Source organism: Genypterus blacodes, unplaced genomic scaffold (genome assembly GCF_046128005.1).
Source record: "Genypterus blacodes isolate CSIRO-AG114 ecotype Tasmania unplaced genomic scaffold, CSIRO-AGI_Gbla_v1 ptg000216l_1, whole genome shotgun sequence".
NCBI lineage: Eukaryota > Metazoa > Chordata > Actinopteri > Ophidiiformes > Ophidiidae > Genypterus > Genypterus blacodes.
In genome coordinates, this window is record NW_027467015.1 from 439211 (window position 1) to 461930 (window position 22720).

The 22720-nt window shown below is 41.9% G+C and overlaps 2 protein-coding genes across 3 annotated transcripts in view; both read right to left on the bottom strand.

The window, feature by feature from the left end:
* Positions 1 to 356: 356 nt before the first annotated feature.
* On the bottom strand, positions 357 to 3137 carry LOC143016175 (uncharacterized). Its single transcript, XM_076170367.1, has 4 exons — positions 3071 to 3137; positions 1763 to 2185; positions 1177 to 1313; positions 357 to 1078 (listed from the first exon to the last, which is right to left on the bottom strand). Exons 2-4 carry the CDS (start codon positions 2176 to 2178, stop codon positions 912 to 914), a joined length of 720 nt encoding a protein of 239 aa, XP_076026482.1. The 5' UTR covers positions 2179 to 2185; positions 3071 to 3137; the 3' UTR covers positions 357 to 911.
* Positions 3138 to 3775: 638 nt separating this feature from the next.
* The window catches only part of rab11fip4b (RAB11 family interacting protein 4 (class II) b), a 37350-nt gene continuing 18405 nt past the window's right edge, over positions 3776 to 22720 (bottom strand). For both annotated transcript variants that reach the window (XM_076170277.1, XM_076170278.1), the window contains 12 exons: positions 15080 to 15324; positions 14151 to 14336; positions 12979 to 13113; positions 11484 to 11519; positions 10314 to 10413; positions 9819 to 9922; positions 9527 to 9667; positions 8901 to 8982; positions 8532 to 8669; positions 8125 to 8283; positions 6506 to 6649; positions 3776 to 6183 (listed from right to left, as the gene is read on the bottom strand). In XM_076170277.1, coding sequence (XP_076026392.1) covers positions 6067 to 6183; positions 6506 to 6649; positions 8125 to 8283; positions 8532 to 8669; positions 8901 to 8982; positions 9527 to 9667; positions 9819 to 9922; positions 10314 to 10413; positions 11484 to 11519; positions 12979 to 13113; positions 14151 to 14336; positions 15080 to 15324 — 1587 coding nt within the window. In that variant the 3' untranslated portion in view covers positions 3776 to 6066. The remainder of the gene's footprint in view (positions 6184 to 6505; positions 6650 to 8124; positions 8284 to 8531; positions 8670 to 8900; positions 8983 to 9526; positions 9668 to 9818; positions 9923 to 10313; positions 10414 to 11483; positions 11520 to 12978; positions 13114 to 14150; positions 14337 to 15079; positions 15325 to 22720) is intronic.

Below are 22720 nucleotides of genomic sequence, written 5' to 3' on the forward strand. Positions count from 1 at the left end.
GCCTCAGTATGTCCAGATGCACTGACGCAGCTGTAACACAGGATGTGACGCTCGGGCCCTGCTAGACTGCGTTTACCACAAATCTAAGATGAGAAGTCTCACAATATGACCTGAGAATGACCCTGTTAGTGTGAAGCAGTTACACACACCTTAGATATGCAGCTATGCCTCTCTATGTCACATCCCACAGCACAGAGACGCAGCTGGACTGAGCTCATCACCTCCATGCAAATGAGGATTTAAGGTCACAAAGGTTGATGGTGACAATTAATTATACAAAGAATTGACCAGCAAATTCAAAGGAAATTTGCTTTATTGAACTGTAGGTGTGAAAATGAAAAAGCTGCTGCAGGTGAGAACAGTTTGTTATACAGAAAAACCTTAATCCGCTCCTTTGATTATCAAATAAAACTTAACTTCTTGCCTTATTGTGAATATCTGGAATCTGCAAACAATATAATTGATCTAATGTTTCCGAAAAGCAAACTGGAAAGGATGAAATCCATCTAATTTCAGGCATTAAAAACAAAAATCTATCAGATAAAAGCTTGAAATCAATTTGATGAAATACTAAAGCTGGTGTTCAACTAAAATCATTCTTCAAAATCACAAAAGGATAACAAATCACTGTATTTAGCACACAACAAATATAAAATCTGAATTAAAAGTGTGAAATATAAGCTACAATAACAGCAAGACTGCACCCAAACACCTTTGACCTGTGCACGGACTCCTCAGTTGAGGCAAAACATGAAACGCTAACACTCCTCTAAAGAAACGACCTTTGTATAACTGCAAAGGTGCAAATTTAGGAACCGTGACCAGAACATTGTCGCAATAAAGAGAAAACTGGATTAAAAAGCAAGGTGACTATTCCCCTACGTCACTGGTGATTTCACAGCTTCCTCCTTTTACTCGTCAGCGTCTGCAAACTGCTCGGGCGCGGTGGGCGGCCTGGAGCGGTTCAAATTGAGCGGCCGCGGGTGCCGAGTGGCCGGTCTGTAACCGGCCGCTGGCGGGTCGGGCCTTTGCTTCAGAGCCAAATCCCTCAGGGCAAAACTCAGCAGATCCTCTGGACCTGCAGGAGGCGCAGGAAGGAGAGTTTGTACTCAGCCTGACCCGCATTCTAAAAATAGTGTCCAAACTGCAATCAGGTGCGTAAATGTCATTTCTTACCATAGGGTGCGTTCCCAAAACACATCTTCCTCCAGTTGTCCAGTGAGGCCTTTTGGATGTCTTTTTCCCAGCTTCCCCTCTCTTGAGGCGGCACCGGGGCCGGTTTGGGCTCCAACGGTTTGGCCAATGCGCCGTCGCTATAACAGATTGAACGGTCCCGAGCTAATTTAAGGATCCGTGATCAGATCCAGTGTTTAAATCTGCTTATTTCCTGATCATATTTGCTTCCTGCATAAACATTTCACTCAGGAAGCAGAGGGACTCAACGACACTGCAGTCATTTGAATTGCAAAAAGATAAAGTTTTAAATTAATGACAATTCATATCTAAATTGTATTTTGGCCACAAGCGACTGCCAAATTTGAACAAGCTGCAATTTATTACTTAAAATTATATGAGAAATGCTTTAAATGATGGTGGTGTGCCTGTGGCATGCTGGGTAATTATGGTATTAGCTGCTCCGCCCCCTGTGGGAGCTGGTGAGGAAGTCAGTGGCAACCATCCGGTCACACCTTCATATTGTAACACTCATATAAAAGTGTTCAGGACCCAGAAGCTGGACCTACATGTCAGGCAGGTGACTCACCGCTTCTTCCGTCTCAAATTGCTCCTTTTCTTCCGTGTCGTCGCTGCTGCCAGTTGGTTGGCGTCTGGCACCAGGAGGTCAGAACCACGAGGCAAACCAGCGTCAGGCGGACTGGTGGAGCCGTTTACTGGGCTGTCAGTCAGAGCCGAGCTACTGCCTCCGTGTCCCCGGAGCTTCTTTGGCCCTGCTGGTTTTCTGGCCTCGTCACTGCTCAGCGGCTTGGTGGCGGCCGGTGTGCCAGCTGGTCTGCTGTCACCGGCTCCACTGGCGGCAGCTGGACAGGGTTTGCGGTGGACTGCTCCATTAACCAAACCTGTGCCGGGGGTCGGGCCGGTGACTTTGGTACCGTTGGAGCTCCTGGTACCGCGACATGTTGCTCGTCTTCTGCTCACGTTGATGGTGTCACTCTGAGGCATTGTGGTCCTGTAAACACAAAACAGTGGGAAGACTGAAGTGAAACAAAACTGCATATTCTAAAAAGTTATCGGTTACATCAGATCACTTTATTCATCTGATCTCAAATAGCAGGAACATTCTTTATTACCAAAAACTATAAACTGGTATATATCGTATCATTATCACATATCTGCTGACTCTGATAAGCAAACATCTGTCAGTTATATAAATATCAAATCAATCTGGCTCTAGTATGATGTCGTTGGCATACAAACTCAAAAATATAAAATCCAGAGTAGATAATCACACATTAGATTGATTTTTGTCACATTTCAAAAGTCAGGTTCATAGCTTGTTAACAGCTCTGATGTGTTGGTGTCAGACTGTGACGCAGTGACTCATAACAGGGCTGCAAGGAAGGAAGGTTTTCACAACGTTATCCAAAAATGGTTTAGTCCACAAAAGTGTTCACCAAAACTAAATCACCACTTATTTAAACTGTCAGTTACTTTCTTTGTCAACAGACGGATTCATCTTTCAGCACTGAAATCAAATCACCTTTATCTGGTCACCTTAAATACATTTACCCTTCTTTGATCTTATCTTATGTACAAACATGTCAGTGGCGCCTTGATTTAACTTGAAGGTGCATTCCAATTGATCAGTTTCTCATTTAATATCTGTTGTTTGATGATTTACTCGGTAAAACAGTGAAACTCTCTGTAGTTGTGTGCAGCTGCGCTTACTCGTCTTGACCAGGTGGTGATTAACACTTGTTGCCGTCGGCGTGTTTACCACTCGGGTGAAAATAAACAGTTAGCTCACACACAGCTGCAGAGAGGTGTTAAATAAGGCTTTAGAAGTGTGTATTGATTATTAAATGAGTCGTTAGTCGCCCTCCTGGTAGCTTACCTGCAGTCTGAAGCACGTAGCCTACACCAGCACACGCACACGAAAACACACACGACAACACACACGAAAACACACGCACACACCAGCCGCTGACCAGCTGTGTGGCTCAGGCAGGACGATAGAGGGCGCCACAACACAAATAAGATACATGTGTAGCAGTTCTGAAAAAAGAGAAGAAAATGTACAAATTATTATAAATAACAATGAAACAAGGTTTTAATAATTTCCTTCTAGAATCAACCATCTTCTAGAATTAAGAATATTTTTACAGTTATTCAGCATTATTATTATTTTTTATTTATATTTTGTCAGATCATACTCATTTTCTACAAAAAAAATAAAAATTAGGAAGTTTATTTTTTATCTAGAATAATAGTCTTGATTGGTTGGGCCACAACTTATTTTGAGAAATAGATAAATCTAAGAAATGTAAATATTGAAGTGCAGTGCAGTTGATTGGATTTGTTGAGCACCAGCCTGTTATTTAAAAAAAAAGGATTCATGAAAGATAAGCAGTTTAAAGATGCTGTTAAATTTACAATAATCACTGTGATTCTTACACGTGTGTCTGGTTTAAACATACACTCCCATTCAAAAAACATTTGACATAACTCAGACACAATCTCCAATTTCATATTTACATTCATTGCTTGTATTCTGTCAGATTGAATTCTGCCATGAAACAGAAACAAACAAACAGCAATGAATAGTTCAAATGTTTTTATTTACAGCACACAGTATGTACATGACAAATGAATGTAAGACACATCAGCAGCGTACACCATAGGCACAAAATAGTGATTTCATATTTCAGAAATTATAACCCATTAAGAAAATGAAAATGAGACAGCGTCACTGTGAAACCCATTTTATTGCCACGTTAATCTGCTCAGAGACGTCGACCTGGAACATTATTTTAGAACTACAAGAAATAAATTTATGAAACATTTTGTGAAGTCAAACGAGACACAAACAATTGGATACTGGTAAATAAGTTAATATTGCTCATAATATCCACCATTTAGTTAGGAAGACAGTTTATCACAATATAAAACTCCGGTTTAAAGCAACATGAAAAGCAACGGACACACTGTGACGGACAAAAGCCAAAGAAAAACGACATAAACCCAAATTTACATAAAAATCGGTGACAAATTTTCTGAAAATGCTAATCTGTGTACCGTACAAAGCACTGTGCTATGTTTTCTCTCCTAATAGGCAACCTAAGCTATCGCAAGCTCTTTCTTGATAAAACAGTACAAAATATTTTTTAACAATTTTGAAAAAGAGGTGAGTGGCACATGATTACAAATTACTATCACTATCTAATTACAACATTTACAAGTCCAGAAAGAACTTCAGACATGGACAAGAATGTACCTTAAAAAACAAACCTGTCAACCTGGAGCAACGTCATCTTGAAAAATGTCCTCAGAGGCACCGACTAAAGAAAAGCTGAACCATGCAAAAGGAAACAAGACAGTTTTTGTGCAAGGAAGCAAAACTCAAGTTTAGAATAATTACATAATACAGCAGATTGTAATTTTCCTCCCAATATCCCAGAAGCTCCTCTCCTTTACAGTAAGGAACACTGTATACATGTTTATATTTACAATGTAGCTTAACCCATTACAAAGATTGAAAGTCAAAAGGTGTTTTTGTTCTCATGGAAAGTGAAACATGGAGTTATACAATCATGATATTTACATGAGAGTTTTGGTGAGATACTGGGGTACAAATTACAATCAATGACCTGTAGGTTCAATGAGATTGCTAATCCAGTATTCTGTATCAAAAAACGACTCTCCTGTGCATGCTCACGTCCTCCTCGTACCTTATTACGTATATAGTTAATGAGATTCAGTATAAATCAAGTATTTGAGTGGATCTCACCCGGTCAGAGTCAGAGATTCAGCGAGCGACGGTCACGATGGCCACCGAGACACCTCAGTGCCAGAACGCTCTGACCGCTCCGACTCGAGTCCACCACACATTCTGTACATTCATGTTATATCTGTGCAACATCATTGGGTCTATTGCTAACGACGGTGTGCCTTTCCAAGCTCATGCTGCGCCTGCACATAGCAGCCACGTACAGACAGACAGACGCACCTTGTTTGCAGCTTCTGCTCCATAAAGTGACATTCTTGTATTCATCTAAAGTCTTTTTTTTTTTAAACAGACTAACAATAATTAATCGCTGAACTGATTGATACTGCAACTGCAAGGCTGTGGAAGACATGTTCTACAAAAGCAAATAAAACTTCACCTTCAGTTGTCCCTCGCCCACTTCCCAAAAAGCTCTCATCCCTTGCCTACACGGCTCCCCACCTCTCCAGTGAAGACACTCTTCGTTTCTTACTCTTTTACACTTTTGCCTCTTTTCTCAATATACGTGCCTGTCCAGATACTTCATCGACATACATTAACATACATTTGCATCAGCCTATGTTATCTTCAGACATCTGGAATGGCATAAGAGGAAGAATCAGCAATGATGGAGCCCGTCTCACCCCGTGACTCAGGCTTACAGTCCGTTTCCCTGTCTGTCTGCATTTCCCTAAAAATGTGTCTGTCTGCAGATAGAAAAAAAACAACACTATCACATGGGGTTACAGCAGAGCCCACAACAGGTTTGTTACATTATTCCAGTTTTTAAAGCAAAATCTGCATGTCCAGTGTATTACACATCCAGTGAGTGCAGTTCACAGCATAGACAAAGAGTATAAACAGCACAGGATCCAAATGGACGACCATCAGTCAGTGAACACACAGTTCCCCTCGCACATCCATATCAGCCTGCAAGAGATGATGCACCCCCAAACAGCAGGGGGTGCTTAGAAGTCTTAGAAGTTCCATTTTTCAAGAGCAGCCGGTTCCTTTTCCTTTTCCCTGCACAGATTCCTGACAGGCAGTCACAGGTTCAGATCGGACCACGGGAATGATCGTCATCATGCAGACAAACTGGAACGCTTCTCATTCCAGCTGAGCGGTTGCTATTTCTTGATCTCCAGGATGGACGGGTTGTGGTCCAGGATGGACAGGATGATTTTGTCCATGTACTGCCGCAGACGTATGTTGATTTCCTCCTGCTCTGTCAGGGCTTCCATTATCTGAGGACAGGCAGGCAGTATGTCACACACACACACACACATCTTCATTTCAGTGAGATTCAATTTGACCTCACTAATACTCTGGATTCTGATTGATGTAGTTGATGTTATGCTAAACAGATTCATATCTACTATAATATATCAACAACAGTGTCATGCTGAGATGAAACCTGAAGCAAGAGGGTGAGACCTGCACCCTCGTAATGTGAGGCGCCTATGAACTAACTAGCTCACTAATACACAGATGCTTCCCCATCATTAAAGAACAAACAGTAAAGCATGTTTGTATTCACATCTAAGCAAGTCCTTGGATGAGACCTACCTGGTCTCTGGTGGCGTTTTCTATTTCAGCAGCCAGAGACTGAGCCTTGGTCTGTGTGGATAGCAGGTTCTTGGCTTCGTACAGGCTGAGGCTGAGGATCTGACCGTTCAGGTCATCGTTCTGCTCCTTCAGCTTTTGGTTCTCCTAGAAAGGGGAGACGGAGTGAGAGAGAGACAGGTTTATATTTGCTACAGACATGTTCATCAGAAGGGTTAATGCACTGAGGTCGCTGCTCATCACCAGACAGAGAATGTGGAACCTTGAAACTACTGAAGCCTCACTCAGCCCATACATCAGATCACTGCACTTGGTGCCTCATCCAGCAGCAACACACATCTATTTTGGCAACACCTACAGGACAGGGTTATGTGTGTTACGGCACAAACTGCTCCGCTGCAGTGTCTGGTGTGTTATGAGAGCTCCATGATGAAGTTGCCTTTGAGTGCTGAGAAGAGGTCAGTCAGCCTGTACCCTATCCTATCCTTTAACATTACCCACAGACCTGCAGCACTGACCCCAATTCAGCTTCTATATGGGCAAGTTCACCCTACTCCATTGAGATTAGTGGTTAATCGGGAGGGCAAAGGTCACAGAAGCAATTTTACCATCAGACCAGGACGGAGCCAAGCCCCGGCCAACGGCAGGTGTTGCAATTCAGGGGGAAGAAAGTCCTGGGACACACATCGCTGGACACACACACACATACACCACATTGACAGACACGCACACACACACACACACAAAGGTGCACAGGCAAGCAGAAGACAGTGAGTTTGTCCGTGTGGATGGATATCAGAGGGCACCGAGCTCTCAATTTGTTCAAAATCTGAAACTGCATCAAAAAGCTGAAGAACACAAAACGTCTGCGAACACAGCCTGGCTTTAAACTCACACTGTCACTCCTGATGTTGCTTGCCTTGCCTTCTTTTCCTGCTCTTGTCAGAAGGAACCCTCTTATCTGGTCCCTTATCTCTCCAGTTTACTTTGTGCCGGGTCTGCACATTTTGCAGCGACTTCAAACAGTAACATAACAGTTTAATCACCATCTATGGCAGCTGATAGATACATGGAAGGAAATGTACGTATCGATTTTAAAGTACAAGAACAATCAGCCAGCAGCGGAAACTTTAGGTCAAGTGGCATCTGTGAACTACAAATGTGTAAAAAAGTCAGAAATATTAAATATAAAAATGTAAAGGGAATGACCTATGATGACCTCCTGGAAATGCTTTGTGTTGTCTGACTAGATTGGACAGTGGTAATTGTGCTGGAACTTGCATTAATTCACTGCAAACTCCACCAGCACGATGTTCAGTGGGTCAAGAACGGGAAAGAGAGAAAACCAGGATAAAGGACAGGGCGATAAATCTATGACCTGGCATTTCCTCTCCCTTCAGTACATCTAAGCTTGCACCAACCCCAGTGAACATTATAAAAAACACACATTTTATTATCTGCAATCAAATGCAGCTCAACAGCAGAGCCACACAAAACAACTTTTACTGTTGAAGTTTATAATCAGTCAGAGGTGTAGGTTCAACACTGTCCAAGAAGTCAAGACATGTCAAGTTTAGTGTTTATAGTATTCAAACTTGGACGCACTAAGCAGCCGTCTGTACCTGTTTGAGTCTTTTGACCTCGTACTCCAGCTCCACCTCTCTGGTTCGACTGTTGAAGTCTGCCAGGCCGGACGAGGAGCTGCGGCTGCGTCCAGGCCTCTCAGACTCCAGCTTGTAGAGCTGCAGATACTCAAGCTCCCGACGCAGGTCCTCTATGAGCTATACACACACACACACACACCAGGAGAAGGACAGATGGACGTTATGTAAGACAGTGCAGTATTTTGGAGGTGGAGATGTGTGAGAAGTATGTGAGCCAGTAGAACAGCAGGGACCGACACAATGTGGGGTGGAGGAGACAGTGTGAGGAGTACAATGAATGCCATGTTGGAGTGCATGTGTGTGTGTGTGTGTGTGTGTGTGTGTGTGTGTGTGTGTGTGTGTGTGTGTGTGTCATGCCTCCCCACCTCCTGCATGGCCTCCTTCTCCTTCTGATGCTGTTGTCTGTTCTGCCTCAGTTTATCCATCATCTTCTTGTAGACGTCCATCTCATCCTTTAGACGCAGACTTGTGTCCTCCAGCTTGTCCGTCATCCTTTGTTTCTCCTGATGATGCACAAACAACCACATACACACCCACATAAAAAAACAAAAAACAGTCGCAGATTTAAATGTGCTTTTGATTGAGCCAAAAGTAGGTCACAGTCGTGTTTTCAATATAGGCAAATTCTTCTTTACGTCAACAAGTCCAAATGCAAATGAACAGTGTACCCGTGAAACAGTCCCCCCCAAAAAACCAACAAACAAACAAACAAACAACACAATAACAAAACTGACCTCATCCAGCTTCTCAGTCTGTGACCTGAGCCGGCACAAGTTGAGGTTCATCTCACTGTTCTCGTCCTCCACTTGCCTTAGCCTGAAAAACACAAAACCACATATGTAATCATCATCAAAGCAATAAATCTCCTTGTGAAATGTCACATTACGCAACATAATGCCAGTAAAATTGGCACGAATTGACATGTGCTTCCTCTGAATAAGCATGTGTCACATGTCAGTTTATTCATGCAAATGCTTTCTAGCCTCGTGCTGAGCTAACACACACCTCCTGTTTACTCAAAGAGCTGTGGAGTCGTGTTTAATTGCTGTAGGGACGAGTACTCAGAGTACTGACGGATGTCAGGTGCCTGAAGTCATAAATGATATCATATGTGAATCTTCACTCATCAATCAACATAGACCAATATAAACAATAACAGCTGTGCTGATTAGGAGTGGCATGGGCGGGGCGTAGTGAAAGCCGTCTGACAGGATCACCCGAAATGGATAGTCAAATTTGAAATACCCTGAATTGCATCTCATCATCTGTGAGGAATTCAAACACATGGTGACAGTGTATGCAAATCATAAAGACAAACACGTGAAACAAATCCATGCTGCATACGTGTGTGCAGTCTCACCGGTTGGTCAGCAGCTCTATCTGCGTGTTCGTATCTCTCTCCATCTTGTTGTAAGTCTCGCGGTGTCGCCTCAGCTCCTCCACCATATTTTGTTCTGCTCGCGTCTCCTGGTCTTTTAACTGCTCCTCCAGCTCGTTCACCCTGAGACCACAAGCATAAGTATGTTTCAACTCAAGTCAGCTGAGGTATGAGGTGGGTTGGATGCTAGACATATGCTTAATCAATATCTGCTTTGACACAGATACTAGTTTGTATATTTTATAGTGATATATAAGTATTTTTCTGACTGTACCTGTGTACCAGCTGTGTATTCTCCTGCTTCAGCTTGGACTTAAGATCACCGTTTATCAGAATTTCACTCTCCAATTCTGCCACCTTCTTCTCCAAAGAACTCACCTGTTAGAAGATAACAATAGATTTAGTGTTAAGTGACAACAATTCAAAGAGTTTGCATATTCTATGAAAACTGCAACTACACTGAAAGATTTGACTAAAAATCATGTACGCCAGAAATGACGTTCAAATTATGACTGAAATGAGAGGTCTTACTTTTTACAAGAAAAATGCATGAAGTGGGACTAAAACTTGTAGTCATGGATGCTTCCAAAAAAACAGACTTCCGCTCATTTCTCAAGTGTTAAATGGCTTCATCACATTCAGACAATCCTTTTATTTTCAGCAGTTCAACATCGGAAACGGGAACAGTTAAACAGAGCACAGGGCCTCAACACTCAGCCTATGTATAGACACACAACACGCATGCAAAGAAAACAACCAGAATTCATACCTTCTCATTGATATCAGTGTCGCAGGAGTCTATGCTGTCTCTGAAAAGGTCCTCTGTGCTGCCGTTGCTGCTGCTTAGGTTGCTGTTGTGGAGCAGTTGCCTGTTCAGACACCACAGAAATACACACACACACACACAGGAATCAGCAAGGAACAGATCCAGGTAAGCTGCAGCTGGTGTGTGTGTGCGCGCGCCGAGTATCAGAGATTCTTTGCACTGCTCTGCAGTGAGAACGCCCCAGGATGGTTCAGGCCAAAAAGTAAGTGTTGACAGAATTGTAATTTATACTTACACACACACTCACACACCTTATTTTAGATGCTGACAGTGTCACACAATGAAGTGTGACGTTCAAACTGTTATGTCACTATAGCTGCTTCCTCTCTCACTAATGGAATAAATTGAAAGCTGCAAGCCTCTGCTCCATTATTGAAATGAGTGAGGAGAGGAGAGGGGATGAGAAGAGAAGAGCAGGAGAGGAGAGGAAGAGGAGAGGGAGAGGAGGAGAGCTCACAAAGAAAGAACAAATAAATAAACAAAAAGATAAAAAGCAATACAGTGCAACCTGTAGGGGAGGAGAGGACAGTAGAAAGAGGAGGAAAGAACACGCCTCATATTGAATACATACATCAGGTCTGACAGGCTGTTTTCATTCATGTCACTATAACTCAGTTACTGTGGGTGTAAATCGGACAAAGGCCCAGATACAAAACATTCCACCCACTACAGGCCAAACACACCATGGAGGAGGAGAGCAGAGGGAACAATGCAGCCTCTGAGCCACACAGAATGATGTCCACACGTAAACATCTCACCTATCTTAAACTCCAGAAACAGATCAACACATTTTGCAGCTTTATGGCAGATTTATGATCTGTTCCAAATGTGCTCTGGATCTGCTGATTAACCAGGAAGTCATTGTTCCCTGAATAACCATTTAGCTGGGAGTCCCATGGTAACACAGATGACAGATAAGAAAGTAATAACCACAAATCTCACTGCTTATAGGTGTGTGTGTGTGTGTCAATAAACAGAGTAAATGTGCAGCACCGGTTGGACAGCAAACACAGCATGAAGTACCTGGAGTGACCTTCCCTTCACACACACACAAACACACACACATACATACATACACACACACAAGGACACAAACACAGGTGTACTGCATACCTTCCAAAAGCAGTGCTGGAGATTTTCCTATTGGGGCTGCAGAGGAAACAAAAACAACAAAAGAAAATCAGATCATTGTTGTCAGAGCGAGTCGTCTTGTACACGTCTAGGCGCTGAACAAAGCACTGAAACTAAACTGCGGAGACAATAGAGATGTACTTTTTGCCTCATTCGGTCTTACAGACATGTACGTCGAGCCAGAGACACTGAGGGACGTGCGCGTGATAATAGATTTTCTATCCGAGTTCACATGCGTTTTGCCGGCTCAGCATCTGTTTCAGGGAAAAAGCTGAAGAGAGCGTTTCAGCCGCATGTCTCCGTCTGATCTGTATGGATTTACAATTACAATTAGATAAACAAAATTGAGCAAACATAGCCTCTGACAAATTGCAGGTTAAGTTGTATATTGCTTTTTTGTGTGTGTTGGAAATGTATTCACATCCATGGTTTTGCTGTGACGGCTCTTAGATGATGATGATGGCTGAGGTGGTAAGAAGTTACACTGGTTCACTCAGAGGTGGTGCTTGGTTCAAAAGTTTGACATCTTCTGATTGATCCACACGAGCAAGCATGCGCATTCTAATGTTTGTCTCGATTTGCTTTAAATTTCATTCCCACTACCTTTGATATTCCGCTCTCCTTGTCAGCGTTTTCAACATGCTTGCTCCATTCAAAGTAATGTCCCCAATCGATACAGAGTCTTTCTCATTCACTCAGTCGCTCACTCCTGCCGTCTTAATTCCTTTTTCTGACCATCCCTACTCCATTATTCATAAGCGAAAATGTCCTGTGGCTCTAATTAGGACAGCCATGTTAGAATAAAGAGTTACTTCTCTCCTCTCTCCAGGGAAAAATACTGCAGAGTCAGCAGTGACTCCTCCAAGTCAATTCAACTTTATTTCTATAGCCCAATATCACATTCAACGTCTCAACAGGGTTTACAGGACACATTCAGGTAGATAAATCACTCAATTCCAGCATTCCAAAATGATGAGTGTGTCAGAGAGCGAAAGAGAGGGCGGGAGGGGAAGTGTGTGTATGTTTGTCTGGAGGAGAACTGAACAGCTATTAATGATCACCCTGGATAACATTTCTAAGAATAGACTCCCTCTCACAATTGTTGATGAGGTAAGCACAGGAGTGACTGCCTTATGTAAGGGTGTATGTGCGTGTGTGCAGTACTCTATATGACAGAGTGTGAGTTTAAATATGGCCATGTATTCTTCACCACAATATGTCAAGTCAAGTATAAAGTTACGGTGAATTAGAGGAGCAGAGTAACAAAGCTTAAACAAAAGCCAGAGAGAGGTGAAAATGTAATGTGACTGATTTATCTGTTAATCATTCACGAAACAAACGATTGGAACTTGTTACTTTAAATGTGGATTTTGCGTAACCTTATGTGGCATGTGTGTGCATGAAATGTGTGTGTGTCTGTGTGTGTGTGTGTGTGTGTGTGTGTGTGTGTGTGTGTGTGTGTGTGTGTGTGTCTGACCTGTTAGCTTTGAGACTTTTCAGGCGAACCTCCAGGTCATTTAGCAGGTTGACCTTCTTGCAACACTGAGAGCAGTAGACGTCCATCATTTCACCGGTGTAAGGCTGCCGTACTCTACGAGGAGTCTGACCCGCACTGTAAAAACAGACATACATACACACACGCACTTGTAAATGTGTGTACAGGAGGGGAAAAAAAAGTTGTGAGTGATAGCGACATTAAAATTCAGGCCTGTGAAGGTTGCCAACACACCTGGAGAGAGTTGTGTAGCAGTGAACAGAGTTTATTGCTGCCCTAACAGCTCTTTAATATGAATTGTTTAAACTTCTTCCTTTGCGTATTGTGTTTTCCTGCTTGGTATGCGTGTCAGGAACATGTCGTAGTATCGCCAGTGTATCAACCAGGAAGCTTCATCACCTTGAACATGTGGCTTTCATGAATATTAATGGAACCCTTAAGGGCCAAAGCTTCTCACAGTCAAGTGTCAGAATAATCAGTCAGGTAATTATTGTGAAGCTTGCACAGTGGAGCCGATAGTGCAGGAGATGAAGTTATTTAAATGAGTCAGCACCAACATTAGGCATTTTCCTCCTTATGTGGGCCCGCAGAGCACAGACTCGCTATGTTATCTGCAGTCTGTCCTAAGTATAGAAGATTATAATTGAGTTGGCTGATAAAATGTAAAGATGGCATGACAGATGGGTTTTGTTGTGTTACTCATGCAATCCAAATATAAGTTCTCACTGAGACAACACTGTTCATAAAAAATATTCTATGTATATGAGCTACACATCCTGTTGTGTCTAGGCATTCAAAGTTGTTCTGAGTCAGCTACCAAATCCTTCTTACTCACCAATATTACACATCCTTACTTGCCAACTGTCAAGTCTCAGCTAGAACAGACCGTATCCTGCAAATTCACGTCTTACACTCCCACAAACTGCTAGTGACTGTTCCAGTATAATAATTAGAACTGTTCACAGACTGTCACATAACTCGCCTCACAAAAAAATGTTCATTCCAACACCAACCAACTACAGCAACTAAAGAGCAGGGCAGCATCTTGTCAGTGTCAGAGCCATGTTAAAATTCTATGCTACATTCTCTGAGGCATTGTTGGACAACACACGCATGCATAAGACACACGTACAAAACCGCCTGCTGCCTCTTACCTGGAGGGGACAGAAGAGCCCAGGTCTGAGTATCCGTTGGTACGAATCTCGTCGTCTGGGCAGGGGCTGCTTGGAATGTAGTCTGGCTCCTCCCCTTCTCCGTAATCCTCAAACTGTTCCTCGTTCAGGGAGGCTGAGGAACGCGTCGACAGGTCAGATGTCACTGAGATGTTTGTTTGACCACACCTGTGGGGATACGAGGAGAAGTTAGTTAGCCAACTGTGTTCAGCATCTGTGGTCCACACAGAAACGTGGTATGCTGTTGCTAGAAAATGAAAACACAATTTAAGAGCGCGGACATAGGCGCATTTATCTCCAGGGAAGAAGAAAACAGTTACATTTCAGCACAGCACCACAGGACACAACTTAATTGTTCTACTGGGCTCCTCATGGGGATCATTTGTTTCATTGTAAGCCACATATACAAAGACAGAAAAAATAATGAAGTGCTTTTTTATGCATCTTTGTAAAATCTGAAGGTATATTGATAAATAAGCTTAACTCAGTCCCTTAATGTCATTGGGATCAAGAATAACATTATTTATAGATGTTTAATGGTATATTTCTGTGCTAATGGCAAGAGCTGCTAGATCAATCAAGTTTGTTTATATAGCTTATCTGTATCGCCTTACTAGCTCAAAACAGCAACAATTCTTTGCTTTCTGAGAGGACAGAGACTTATTTTCTATAAGAACATGAGAATATATGAGGAAATACATGAGGAAAAACAGTGGGACCTTAAATTGAAGAATATGACATGCTATGTGAAGATCCGCCAACATTGTGTTCAGTCAGGAAAATTCAAAAACTCTAATTGTTAAAAAATAAATCTCTCCCCCTCCTTAACATACACAACATTCTGTGGCTATGAAAATAGACGATATGTTATATATAGAGACCAACTCAGCAGAAGTTGGAGCTGTGCTTACTTCTCCCCAGGAAAGAAGAGCTCGCCGAGTGCGTCCTCCTTGTCCTCTGGTCTGGGGTCTGAGGTGTCGGACCCCTGGGTGCTCTCCACTGCACTGTCTCTGTCTGATTCCTTCTCCCTGCTCTCGTATGCCACCTCCTCCTCTGGTTCCTCCTCCTCTCCGGAGAACAGCTGGCGCTCAGGGACGAGGTCAGGATAAGGCCTCGTGCACATGATGACCGGACACGCCCGCACCTCCTTACCACCCTGGGAAAAAAAGGAAGAAGAGTCAGTCATGGGCTTAACATTTATCTAAATGTTGTGCCATTTGAAGTTGCCAATTGAAAAGTGTGTGATGGAGAGATAACATTATACATTTTCATGCAAATTACATAAAAAGCATGTATCTATGGAAACGTCATGGATAACAACAACTCTATTGTTATTGTGTTTGAAAAGAAAAAGCGCTAGAATTTGTTAATGAGCCTGTTTCAGGTCATATTATTAAGTTTTAAGGTAGAATTCCTCTTCACTCCCTCGCTGTGGGAAAAGTTATAGGTTCCCACAGGGGGTCTGGAGGATTAAATGGGTAAAAGGGCAACAAGTCAAAGGTCACGGGTTCCACGCCATTCAGAGTCACTCGTCAATGCCTCAAATCTGAACTACTGCAAAGCAGCACAAGACCTTAACTCAGCATGACTGAGCAGCTGAGCTGCATGCAGCAGGGTGAAGGGGAAGGAGGGAACTGATCGAGAGCTAATAAGAGAGGAAAGACAGCAGAGAGAGCAGTAAGTGCGATAAAAGAGAAAAAGAAGAGGGAGAAAGGAGTGAAATCTAGAAGGGAGACAACGGAAGACAATTCACATGAGGCCATTAGAAAGAATGAGAGAGGGAGGAGGGAGAGAGGGAGAGAGAAAACATGGGGTCTCTGGCTTAATCCCTGAGAACAAAACTAAGGATAAAAGTCTCTTTAGTATTCCATAGGCCAAGGCCTTTGCAGGAGCCTCTACTTATTTCCCTAAAGCATAAAAATAAACTCAGCGTGAATGCTGGAAACTGGCAGTCAGCCCTCTGTGCTGCACCACAACATCCAGGAAAATGAACAAACTAACACAGTGGGGACCCCTGACACCTGTTGTGAACAGCACATGAAAGAGGTGCATGAGACTTTTAACACCAAATGCAAGACAGAGCCCCAATATATTAGTGGAGGATGAGCTGAATCCTGTCAACACAGCGACACCTTTTCTGATAGAAAGATAGACTGACCTGATAATAACCATAATTATAAAGTCTCATAATTATAACAAGTCAAATAATAAGTATTATTGTAATTTTTATTATGGTTGGACGCTGAGGAGAATTTTGTCATTACAGATACTGATTACAGACGCTGATAGTTAGCCGAGAGTGGTAGTTTGCCAAATGAAGGATTGGACTGATAAAGCAGGTTTAACTAGTTTATTATCTAGTGGTTAATATTAGATAATAATTCATAGGCTCAGTGATATAATTACTGATGATATTTACTTGCTGTGCTGGGGTGTTTGTCCACTAACACACAGCTGTAGAACAAAACATTATCGGCATATCATGATTTGAAACCTTCTATTCAGTACTAAAATCATTATGATAAAGACATGCTGCAGTGATGTGCATTTAGATTCAAGTAATCCTTGTTTGATCTTCAGATTTTAAAAGACTTTGCTGATTTATACGAGTTATTCTCTCTGGATATTCCAGGTGAAAGAGAATACAAATGATTTCTGCTGAGTGTGTTGCTCCAGGATATGTTGCACTTAAAATACCGGAAACCTAAAACTTCCTTCCAGTTCTTCCCCGCCTCCCAGGTGAGGCCAATACCAGGAGGAGAGCAGGTATATTATAATTTGGAAAATGAAGAACCGAGACAATCAATCAACACCACATATCTGTCGGAATAAAACACTTCCTCGGAATAAAACAGACGCACCCACGTGCACAGAGACACACTCACAGACACACTCACACACACACACAGACACACCCACTTGACTAAGACAAGATTTCGGAGATAAGAAAGCAGCTTGTATGATTACAATAACAGAGAGTTAGAAAGCGAGGAACGCGGCCAGCCTCTCAGGAAAACCGAGTGAAACCGTCTATTATTCACATCCACTGCAGCCAAGAGAGGAATGGGAAGAGGGAGGGGAAAGGAGATAGGACAGGAAAAAGAGCAGGGACATTCGTGTGGGCAGAAGAGACAAGAGATCACCTCATGTTAGGTGGAGTGAAACTGGTGAAGACAAAGAGAAAAGAGAAATAACAGAAACAACTTCAAAAAGAATGACACATAATTCTCTTAATATTTCATAACTTGACAATTTGATTTCAAACTTACCCAACCGTACATGGGCACAACGTTTGTAACTTGAATGATGACTATGCAGAACAGTGCGATGACGCAGTCCTAAAACTCAACACACTGACTAATGCATTACTCACGCTACTGTTGTTGAGCAAAGATGCGGGGGAAACTTTATTGTATTGCAAATGATGTCATAATACAGGTCGCAATAGAGGCAGGTTAGATTGTCATTGTGAAATAACACTGGTAGAGACGCAGCATAAGAGGTGCGTGACAGCGAACATGTGGAGACCTGTGTTCAGCATTAGAAGTTCATCTCAAAGTCCTCCGACAAATATTTACTGACACCTTCATATTCTCTATCTTAACCGATCACAATCCCAACCACAACCATGCTAATTCACCTCAGGGAGCTTCTTAGAAATGAATGTAGCTGGAGATGCTGGAGATGTCAATCAATGGCTTAACACAGATTGAATTTTACCTAATTCTTTAGGTTGGAGATTCAAATCAAAAAAAATCTCTTAACGTAACAGACATTGTGATGAAACTGTGTTGTGACAGGTGTGTGATGACAGCAATCCTCATGGAAAAACCCTTCATGTTTGTGTATCCAATGATGGCTCAGCAACAGGTGTTACTTAACCCAGATCCAAATATTGATCTGATCAATGCCATTCAATTTTGAAAAATATATTTTAGTACAATGATTAACTATGAATTCTATACAAGGCCCATCCAACAAACGTTCTTTTTTACTGCAAGGGTGACGTTAACGCACTAATGAAGTTACCGATTGTTACATAGTTACAGTGGCAGAATTTACATTTACTTCTCTATCTGTCACTCAAAGGCCCAAACAATCCATCAAGAAAAACAAGAAGAACATAAGTAGTCATTAAAAGATGAGCTCTCGATCCATCTTTCTACACTCCCATTGTCTATGCTGAGTGCTGAGGGTCAATACTGTTTTTGTGCTGAACAAATCATTAATCCACCCTTGAGGCACAGTGGAGAATTATGCGGATGACCATGCATTTCTAGGGATATTGATTTGATTTGGGCGGGGGTGGCTCTGAACTTCACATACCATGACTGGACAAGGTAGGTTCACATGGAATTACTAGACCTAAAACATTCTGCCAGTACCAAGAAAACAGAGAATCCATAAAAATGACTCCACTTCAAGAAAAACACAGCATGACGACTGACAAACATCATCTAATCAACAAAAAAAATCCTATTACAATTCAGAGATGGTTCTTCTGAAGCTACCAGCCCAGCAGCCCAGTACGTAAAGCTACATAAGCTAAGACCACAACTGAGCTCCACCATCCAATAATATTTGAGGAATTTAGTGGCTTTAGGTAAATAAGGTAAAAACAAGATTAAATGACTAATATGGCTTGCAAGGTTTTAAAAGCCGTTTGTATCCGTTGGGTATTTGTACTGTGTTGCTGTGGGATTGCAGTTAGCTCAACACTAATCACACAATCGAGCAAAACAAATGTTGTGCAAGTGACAGGAGTGGGACGCTGCCGTGGGATGGAATCAGCAGGCAAAGAAACTGAGATTGATCGGGTCGATCCAAGCCGATGGAAAGCTTTAATTCATTGTGAGTCAGCAGAGAGAACTTGTTGGGGTGTGAGAGAGAGAGATGAAATGAGAACAGATAGAAGATGGATCAGAGAGGGAGGACAGAACAAGAGAACGGGATTGAGAGAAAGGTCAGTGGAGAACGAATACACACTCGGGAGAGAGTAGAGGGTTCTTGGCTCTCCGCTTGTTCGTCAGTCTGAGCTCCAAAGATAAAAGGAACATCTTTAAAGAGGCTTCTCGCGCTTTGTTCATTTCTCTCTTTCTCTCTTCCTCTAAGCCCTAAACTCCTCAAGCGCCATTATCACAATAACACTCACCAGTAAAGTTTTATGCTTGTTCTCTGAACTGCAGTGTTGAGCCAAGTATCTATTACCAGAGGGGCTAGCAATCCTATAGCAGGAAACCGGAGGATCAATATCCACTCCAAGAGGAATATTCATAATCATAACAAATGTGCATATGTTACCCATGTTTTGCTAAATAACTTGTATTTACATTAACAAGTTATCTCATACCAGCCATGGCAACCTATTATTATACCTGAGTCATATGAATAAACATTTATGTATACCCATGAGTATTTATGTCCTTGCCTGCCTCATTGTTCACCCCCCTGGCAAGAAAAACTCTTCCTACGCATGCACACACTCATGTTGATACACATGCACACACAAAGGGGAACTTAAGACTCAGAATTCACAACCTTTTTGTAAAGTTAACACATTTCCGTGACACACTCAACACACAACTCAACGGTACAATATGGTAAAAGCTACTAAAAGAAACACCGTCATAAGTCGGGGTTTTTTAGTCCTGCTTGTGTACACATGTAACAGTAGCACTTTTCACAGGATTTACACACGCACACATCCACATTTGTATCCATCTGAGTCCCGGGGGAAACAGGTAGCTGCTTGGGTTACCAGGAATGTTGCTCTTGACAAAGGACAAAGTAGGGAGGGACAGGAGCTGCACACTGGAGACTGTGGAGGCTTTCTCAATGAAACATGGCTAAGATGGAAACCCCAGCGGGCCAAACTGTGAGTGTGAGTGTGTGTGTGAGATGCTTCCTGTATTTTGTTTTTGTGAGGACCATAAAAATGTAGAAAGATGTAGAAGGTCTCAGAGTGAGAGCACTGTGGCTGGGGTGAATTCCATCACAGAGCTGGGTTAGTACTCACTTAAAGACTGGTAGTTGTACCTACTAAAAAGGTATCAACAAGTCTGGTTATTCAAATGTTTGAAAGTTTGCCAATATGGGCGTATTCATGGTCATTAAACAAGGAGAACTTGAAACTCCTCTCTTGTTTGTTAATGTTGTGATTAAAGTGTTCGCACTAAAGTGTTTATGAACTGGTTCTTTAATTACATGCTACACAAACTTGAGTATGTAACTTGAGGTTGGCCCGATTGATTGTAATTTACAGGCTATATGTACAGCAAGGATGGAAAACTACAGCTTACATACACCGAAAGTATTTGTATTAGGGTGTGTGTCAGACAAATTCAATCAGACACCTCCCGGTCAAACAAAACTGCAATGTCATGTATGTACTGCGTGTGTTGGTATGATCATTAAGAGCAGTGTCCGGTACTGAAAGCCAAGATTAACAGGTTTTAAGAAAGCTAGGTGTGTGTGTGTGTGTTTAGACCATTTCTCCTCAAGGTGTCAACCACCTGTTCCGAACAGTAGCTCTAACATGTAAACAACAACTGGTTCAAAGTTTTAACAGAACACTTCCGCTTAATAATAAAACAAGGAAGTAACAGCAAAGCAGTAAGTGTTGTTTTAATCCTACAATAGAGGAATTACAGCACAATGCAGCAGACTAATGCAGGATCCTCAATTGCCGAGGCAGATTCCTTTGTGAAACCGTCATCCTTAGTGTAATTACTGTAGGGATTACAAAGAGACTAGGTGGCTTTTTCAGTTAGGCAAAGAAACACCCTGTCAAACTGAAATGAAAACACATTTTGTCTGGCGGCTGCAAAAACCTTAAAAGTCCATCATCTCACAGCCAAAGTGTATTGTGTCTAGCACACCGATTCCTCTCTTTGTGTGCTGAATCACCAAACTAATGTCCTCTGAGAAGAAAGGACATCTCTGTCTTGCGTTTACAAAGTGCATTGTCTTTCTGTTAATCGACGGTTTGTCTGTCCTCTGGCTGTTGTCCTTTGAATGGGGGCATCTCACACATCACCCCTCAGCAGGTGGCCCAACCTCTTTGTCAGCTGTTGTGTCTGAAGTTTGTAATACAAACAATATGGTAATCGTTTTCACAAATTCAGTAAAAGGCGTTACATACAACGATACAGTGTTTGCTGGGAAACAGTGTCTTAGTATTTTTACAAGTATTTTAAAAAGCTTTGCCACAACAGCAGGTCTACCTAATCAACACTTGTGCACAAAGGCACGAGCAGTAAATTGAAGTGCATATTCAAGGTGTTTATTTGGTCTTAAACTATGTTATCATTGGCTGAGGTGAACATAAGGTATGTGCAGAGTTCATTTGCAAAAAACAGTAACATAATCTATTTGTTGCGTTTTGTCAATTTATTATTTTAACAACACATCAGTTGGATTGATATTAGCTGGAACGCAGAATAAAAACAACATGTCCTGTTTTTGCATCTTCATCTATTGTTGTTTTCATGTCTCCCTCTCTGTACTGACATATTAGAATTGGTGCACGAGTGTGCGACAGACGAGTTTCTGTTTTAACTGCTGCAGATTAGCCTCCATTCAGCCAGCATGGCTCAGTACTGTTAATCTAGTTATTCTAGTCCTGGTGTACACATTGTACAGTAAAGACATGTTGCTAAATGTCAGTCCAGGACACAAGACACTATAATAAATGTACCAGGGAGCGTCAAACACGATGTATTTATTAAATAAGTATCAGTTTTCCAGGAATATTTTAGAAGACCAGATGATCAAGAAAGTATCAACTGCTCAGGTGATGACCACTAAATCTCATTACGTAATGTTCAGTCGCACAGTCGGAGTATTCAAAACCAGTCTTTGACGTCAAACTATACCCACTATACAAATGAAACTCAAATTACCTCTCAGGAATCATGAAAGGAAAGGCTGTGTCTATGTCTCTTTTTGCTGCTAACTTCTAAATGATCTAGAATTAAGTTAAATCATCAACAAAAACATTGAGTACTATGTGTGTTATGTTTTAATTTCTACAATATTTTGAATGTAGCTAGTTTACACAGTGTCACTCTTGCAAGACAGGAACTTGAATGTTGCTGCTATCACAATCGCTATCACAAAATTGTTTCAAAATAATGAAGATACAAACATCAGATTTAAATCAATTCTGCCCGAAATCCAGAGTCTACGCTGTCTCAGACTTAAACTATCAATAACATCCACCCCAGTCCTGGAATGGAAAGGAAATGTAGTGTTTTGTGTTACACCCCTATTCTCGGTCATTCTATCTATACATGGAGAATCTACAGTATAACCGTCCACAGCCTCAATATCTTTCTTGCTTTTTCATGTTTGTTCATCCATGTACACTAGTTTTCAGTTAATCCCATTACCATATGTTGAACTGCATTGGAAGAACCGGTGAGAGGGGAAAAGAGAGAGAAGAGATGTTAAGAGAGAGGAAATCAGGCATGTATGTGAGGAGAGCAAACAGATGACAGGGAGAGAAACTGAAGTGCATTGTGGTGACACCGGCAGCTGAGCAAGACAGACAG

What these genes read in the sequence shown, in the direction of transcription:
- LOC143016175 (XM_076170367.1), bottom strand. Translation starts at nt 2,178, where the DNA reads ATGCCTCAGAGTGACACCATCAACGTGAGCAGAAGACGAGCAACATGT. An exon ending in AATTTGAGACGGAAGAAGCG is followed by an intron (nt 1,314 to 1,762) that starts GTGAGTCACCTG and finishes AATCTGTTATAG; the next exon opens with CGACGGCGCATTGGCCAAAC. An exon ending in TTTTGGGAACGCACCCTATG is followed by an intron (nt 1,079 to 1,176) that starts GTAAGAAATGAC and finishes CGCCTCCTGCAG; the next exon opens with GTCCAGAGGATCTGCTGAGT.